Source organism: Pteropus vampyrus, unplaced genomic scaffold, assembly GCF_000151845.1.
Source record: "Pteropus vampyrus isolate Shadow unplaced genomic scaffold, Pvam_2.0 Scaffold388, whole genome shotgun sequence".
NCBI classification, from domain to species: Eukaryota; Metazoa; Chordata; class Mammalia; order Chiroptera; family Pteropodidae; genus Pteropus; species Pteropus vampyrus.
In genome coordinates this window covers 1,101,771-1,107,490 of record NW_011889169.1, presented here as the reverse complement: position 1 = coordinate 1,107,490, position 5,720 = coordinate 1,101,771, and the positions used below count along the sequence as shown (strand labels likewise).

Sequence of the window (5,720 nt, the reverse complement as noted above, 5' to 3'; positions counted from 1 at the left end):
CAGTGGCCTTGGGAGGCCTCTGCTTCTGACAGAGAGGGGCTCAGCTGCTCCTGGCATAACAATGGGGCCGGCTGATTGGAATTCTCTGACCCTCCCACATTATAAGGCATGAAGATTCCACCCCTAGCTATCTTCACTGCCATTGGGGAAAAAAAAAAAGCAACTATAACGGTGAGTGCCAGATAGGGGTTACTATGTCTGATGGCATAGATGATGGGACCTTCCTACCACCCTCTCTAATTACACCACAAGCTGGCTCGACATCTGAAATGGGTGTCCAACCTGGGTATAGCCCAGGGACCCGGGCGAGGAGCCGGGGAGAGGGAGGGAAGGAGGCAGGGACGCCGAAGTTTGGTAGGGAAAGGCTGCCACCTAGTGACAACCACAAGGAACAGCTTGCCTTGGCCGTCAACAGGCTGAATCATCGGGAATGGAAACCTCTTTATAAATAGCAAGAGGCGGCAGGGAAGCCAGGCTGGTGATAAATCAGACAGCCCTTAGAGGTTGTTCAGGTCCCGTCACCTTAAGGATTTGATTTCTGGGAGGGGCAGAGGTCTCGGCGGCTGCTCGGGGGAAGAGGCACCGCTCCTGGCTGCCGCCCAGCCGCCAGGCCCTCCCGCCCTGGCTGGGTGGCACTGTGCCGCTCACCAGGCAGGTTGGCAGGTCTCCCAGGGCACCTCGGCCTGGAGGGGGGTTGTCAGGACATTCTGGGCTCTCCTGACCCCATCTCACCCCAACCCCCAGCCCTGCCGCACCCCTGCCCAAGCCCTTTCCCTGTTCACCTAGCTGCCAAGCTCACGCATGCTCAGTGGCTGCCTCCAGCCCGCTGAATAAACCACAGCTCTTCTGATCATCAATCAGTTACAGCCGCTTCACAATCCTGCCCCATCTCACGCGCCTAGCTTCCTTTGTCACTGCTCTCACACATAGATACCTGTGTTCCTCAGCTCATGAACCCTCTATAGCTCCCATGACCCTCCCCACCTCGTCCAGGATGTATGTAGTTTGACTACCAAAGCCTGGCATTCGAACCCTTCTACAGAGGGACTTGGAATTCCACTTCCCAGAGTGTTGATGTTGCTCCTGTAACCTGCCTAACTTTTTTCAAAACCCGTTTTTGCCAAAGTAGAAGGAAGTCAAGAGTGAGCTCTGCAGTCAGGCTGTCCTGGCAGGTTCAAATCCTGTCCTAGCTATGGGTTTTGGGGCGCTCACTCCATTTCCTTTTTTTGAGCCTGTTTCCCCATCTATCAAAAGGGACTGGGAACTCGTGCTTCCTGAAGTTGTGTGGTGCTTAAATGAATCCGCCTGGGTGAGGCATAGCTCAGAGCAGTTCAGTCCTCTAAACCGGGAGACATGGGGAGCCCCCTTCCCTCCTCCCTCAGCCCAGGAAGCCCCAGACCCAGTTCATTCCCCCACCCCAAGCCCGCCCCTGGCCTACCCAAAATCTGGAAGCAGTCCTCCTCCCTGGCTGTGAGACAGAGGTCCTGCCCCACCTCCAAGCTCTCTGAGGGCACAGCCTGGAACTCGAATCCCCTGGAGATGTCCCCTTGCACCTTAGCCTGGTCAGCCTGGCCTGAAGCCTTCTCTCCTGCTTCCTTCTGGCTGCCTTCCAGGATGTTCTTCTCTCCTGCTGCCTTGGCTGGCCCAGGTTCCATGGGGTCGGGGGTCATGGGCACCCCTTCAAAGATGAGCTCTGATGCCTCATTTGGGGGCTTCTGGGCCAGCAGCTTCTCAGGGCTAGAAGGTGAGAACACAGAGGTGACGCCCTTAGCAGCCACAGCTCTGCCGTGGCCTCCAGCAGGTCTCAATGCTTCCAGAGCCTCATCTGTAATCTGGAGCTAAACAACCCTGCCCTCCCACCACAAATGCATGGGGTAATGCATCCAAATTCACTTTATACAAAATCCAGGGATGTTAATAATACCATAAATATCTATGGTCATTATCTTGACTATCAACACACTAATACATCATTCAAAACTATTAATAGGATTGTTGATATGGTTAGTTATTATGTGGATGTAATTAGGGAGATTACGTAGCTCTTGATTCATAAAAACTGTTCCAATGCAATTGCTATTAATACATAATTCAAATTAACATAATGTTATTATAATTTATAATATATCAATGACCTCATTAATATGATTAGCACTTAGGTAATTATAACTGATTGCATAAGACTGGTGCTTTATTATGAAAAGTATTAGTAAGTTATGAAGCTATTAGTAAAGATTTACCAATCTAGTTATTAGTCATCTTTCCATATTATACTGATAATTACATTAAGAAAAGGGGTTATCCTTTCCTCCTGACATCTTGGCCCCGCCCTCAGCTAGACTCAAGTTCATGGAGTAAGGGGAACTCTGGACCCCAGGTGCCTAGGGAAAAGGAGTTCTGCCTAGGTGGTCTCTGAGGACCTCTTCTGCCTGACATTCCTGGCTTCTATGAACGTTCACAAAGTCCTGGTTTCTGGTAGGGGACAAGAAGGTAGGGCCAATGCCCAAGACAAAGGGAGCTGAACATCGAAACTACCAAATCCAGCATGGGATGTAAAGAGCAATTCCCAGGAACAAAGAGCTCTACATGACTCCTGGAGACAGAGCCCAGGACCCCTCCCCACTCCCAGGCAGGGGGCATTCACCTGGAAATGACGGCAGGACAGCTGGGGCTGTGCAGAAAGGCAGGGGAGCCCCTCCTGGCCACTGCTTGGTCTTCTGCTGCCTTCTCCTTTCTTGCCTTGAGCTCTCCGGGGTCCTGGCTTTCTGAGGTCCCTTGCTCTTTGTTGGGCTTCTTGACAGCGGCTTCTGCTGTTAAGGTCGGCTGTGGTAGGGCTGCTGGCTGCCCTTCACTGCCCTCCGCAGGCCCCCTACCCAGGTTGCTTTCTCCCTCTGGGCCCTGGCTGCTAGTTAAGGGTTGGGCAAGGGTGTTATCCCCTTTCTCTGGGGCAGGGGCTTTGGCACCTTTCTTCAGGATGGGTGGACCAGATTCTTTCTTGGGGTCTGGGCAGCCAGATTTTTTCTTTGGGTCTGAGATGCCAGGTTCTTTCTTTGGGTCTGAGGGACCAGTTTCTTTCTTTGAGTCTGGGGGGCCAGATTCTTTCTTTGGGCCTGAGGGGCCAGATTTTTTCTTTGGGTCTGGGGGGCCAGGTTCTTTCTTTGAGTCTAAGGGACCAGATTCTTTCTCGGAGTCTGGGGGGCCAGATTTTTTCTTTGAGTGTGAGGTGCCAGGTTCTTTCTTTGAGTCTGAGGGACCAGTTTCTTTCTTTGAGTCTGAGGGACCAGTTTCTTTCTTTGGGTCTGGGGGGCCGGATTCTTTCTTTGGGCCTGGGGGGCCAGGTTTTTTCTTTGGGTCTGGGGGGCCAGGCCCTTTCTTTGAGTCTGAGGGACCAGTTTCTTTCTTTGAGTCTGGGGAAACAGAATTTTTCTTTGGGTGTGAGGTGCCAGGTTCTTTCTTTGGGTCTGAGGGACCAGTTTCTTTCTTTGAGTCTGGGGGGCCAGATTCTTTCTTTGAGTCTGGGGAAACAGAATTTTTCTTTGGGTGTGAGGTGCCAGGTTCTTTCTTTGGGTCTGAGGGACCAGTTTCTTTCTTTGAGTCTGGGGGGCCAGATTCTTTTTCGGGGCCTGGGGGGCCAGGTTTTTTCTTTGGGTCTGAGGTGCCAGGTTCTTTCTTTGGGTCTGAGGGACCAGTTTCTTTCTTTGGGTCTGAGGGACCAGTTTCTTTCTTTGAGTCTGGGTGGCCAGATTCTTTTTCGGGGCCTGGGGGGCCAGGTTTTTTCTTTGGGTCTGTTCTTTCTTTGGGTCTGAGGGACCAGTTTCTTTCTTTGAGTCTGGGGGGCCAGATTCTTTCTTTGGGCCTGGAGGGCCAGATTTTATCTTTGGGCCTGGAGGGCCAGGCTCTTTCTTTGAGTCTGGGGGGCCAGGTCTTTTCTTAGGGTCTGGGGGCCCAGATTCTTTCTTTAGCCCTAGGGCGACAAATTTTTCCTTTGGGTCTGGGGGACCAGATTCTTTCTTGGGGTCTGGGGGGCCAGTTTCCTTCTTTGAGTCTGGGGGACTAGGTTCTTTTTTGGAGTCTGGGGGGCCAGGTTCTTTCTTTGGGTCTGCGGGGCCAGGCTCTTTCTTTGAGTCTGGGGGGCCAGTTTCCTTCTTTGAGTCTGGGGGACCAGGTTCTTTTTTGGAGTCTGGGGGGCCAGGTTCTTTCTTTAAGTCTGGGGGTCCAGGTTCTATCTTAGGGTCTCGAGGCCCAGATTCTTTCTTTGAGTCTGGGGGGCCAGTTTCCTTGTTTGGGTCTGGAGATTCAGGTTCTATCTTTGGGCCTGGGGAGCCAGTTTCTTTCTTTGAGTCTGGGGGGCCAGATTCTTTCTCGGGGTCTGGGGAAACAGGTTCTTTCTCTGGGTCTGGAGGGCCAAGTTCTTTCTCTGGGTTTGGGGGGTCAAGATCTTTCTCTGTAGCTGGGAGGTCTTCGCCTGCTGCACCTTTGGGTGCCTTGTCTGCAGAGAAGGTGAGACACCAGTCAGGATCTATCCTCACCCCCGTCCTTCCCCAGTGAGGCTGGCCAGAGGCCCGCTCTGAGCCCAAGACCCCACCCAGGCAACAGTTTGCAAATGCTTGTCCCACTGAGCTTCTGGGGCCACTTGATGGGCTCTAAAGATGAGCTGTCAGAATCTTGGAGGCCTATATGGGAGGCTTCTGATCCTCTGGGGAGCCTGAATGCCCCCCATCTCTTGCCCAATGTTTAGGTGCCATCCATGGGGGCTTTATATTTTCCCAGTCTCTCCCGGAAGGGATCCATGTAGGCCCTTGACCCAGCTCAAACCTACCCAGAGATCATTCTGATTTCTGGGTCCCCCACGCTGCTCCATACAAAGAGGCCTCAGGCACAGAACTCCCACTGAGGGAGCGGCCCAACCCTGGATTCAAACACCCCTTCCCAAGCTCCTCCCTCCGTCTTCTGCCCCAGCTTGGCACCTGTTGATGAGTTCTGGATTCCCAGCTCGGCTGCTCCATTTTCTGTCGCCATGAGGTAGTGAGGCGTGTGCTTCTGCTTGTCTAACTCAAATCTTTCCAGCTGCAGAAAGAAGCATGAGGTGTGTCAGGCTGTCGAATTCCTTCTCTTTTCAAGCCGAGAGGAGACCAGGGCCAGCTGACTGAGGGGGAGAGAGGTACCTGGAGCAGAGAGGGGCAACCTGGTGGCCGTCCGTTTTGCAGCAGCTGCCCAGGAGCAGTCCTGGGGCAGTTGTAAGGGATTGGGCCGGGTGGGCAGAGGCGGAGGCAGGGGCGCAGGCAGGGTAGGCGGGGACGGAGGAGAGGATCTCTTACACCAGGGGCCATGCAGCTCGGACTGCCACCACCTGTCACTCTTGGCCCCTGTTCAGAGGACACGGCATTCTTCCCACGGACTAACTGGGGGGGGCGGGGGTGGGGTGTGGGGGGCAAAGTGGTGTTGGAACAAGCAGGAAGAAAAAAGGAGGGGGTACCTGGGGCCCCAGGGGAGCAGGCTTTTCCCAGGCCTTGACTTGGGATCAAGGAGGGGGCCTAGAGAAAAAGGGGCTCTCAGGCAGGGCTGAAGGGAAAAACTATGCCCAGTCTGGGTGTTGGCTCTTTCCACCTGCATGACACATCTCCCAGGGTCCCCAGGAAACCTACTTAGAGCCACGTAGACCCAGAAATAATCACCCTGACCCCAATGCCCAGCTCTGCATCCATGAGCCCTGCCCCTGG

General features: G+C 53.7%; 1 protein-coding gene across 1 annotated transcript in view; it reads right to left on the bottom strand.

The window, feature by feature from the left end:
* MYLK2 (myosin light chain kinase 2) overlaps positions 1 to 5,019 on the bottom strand; it is a 14,117-nt gene extending 9,098 nt beyond the window's left edge. The window contains exons 1-5 of the mRNA XM_011380175.1: positions 4,968 to 5,019; positions 4,436 to 4,489; positions 2,645 to 3,014; positions 1,439 to 1,737; positions 523 to 683 (exon numbers count right to left, since the gene is read on the bottom strand). Of these exons, the coding sequence (XP_011378477.1) occupies positions 523 to 683; positions 1,439 to 1,737; positions 2,645 to 3,014; positions 4,436 to 4,489; positions 4,968 to 5,019 (936 nt within the window). The remainder of the gene's footprint in view (positions 1 to 522; positions 684 to 1,438; positions 1,738 to 2,644; positions 3,015 to 4,435; positions 4,490 to 4,967) is intronic.
* Between the last annotated feature and the right edge of the window lie 701 nt (positions 5,020 to 5,720).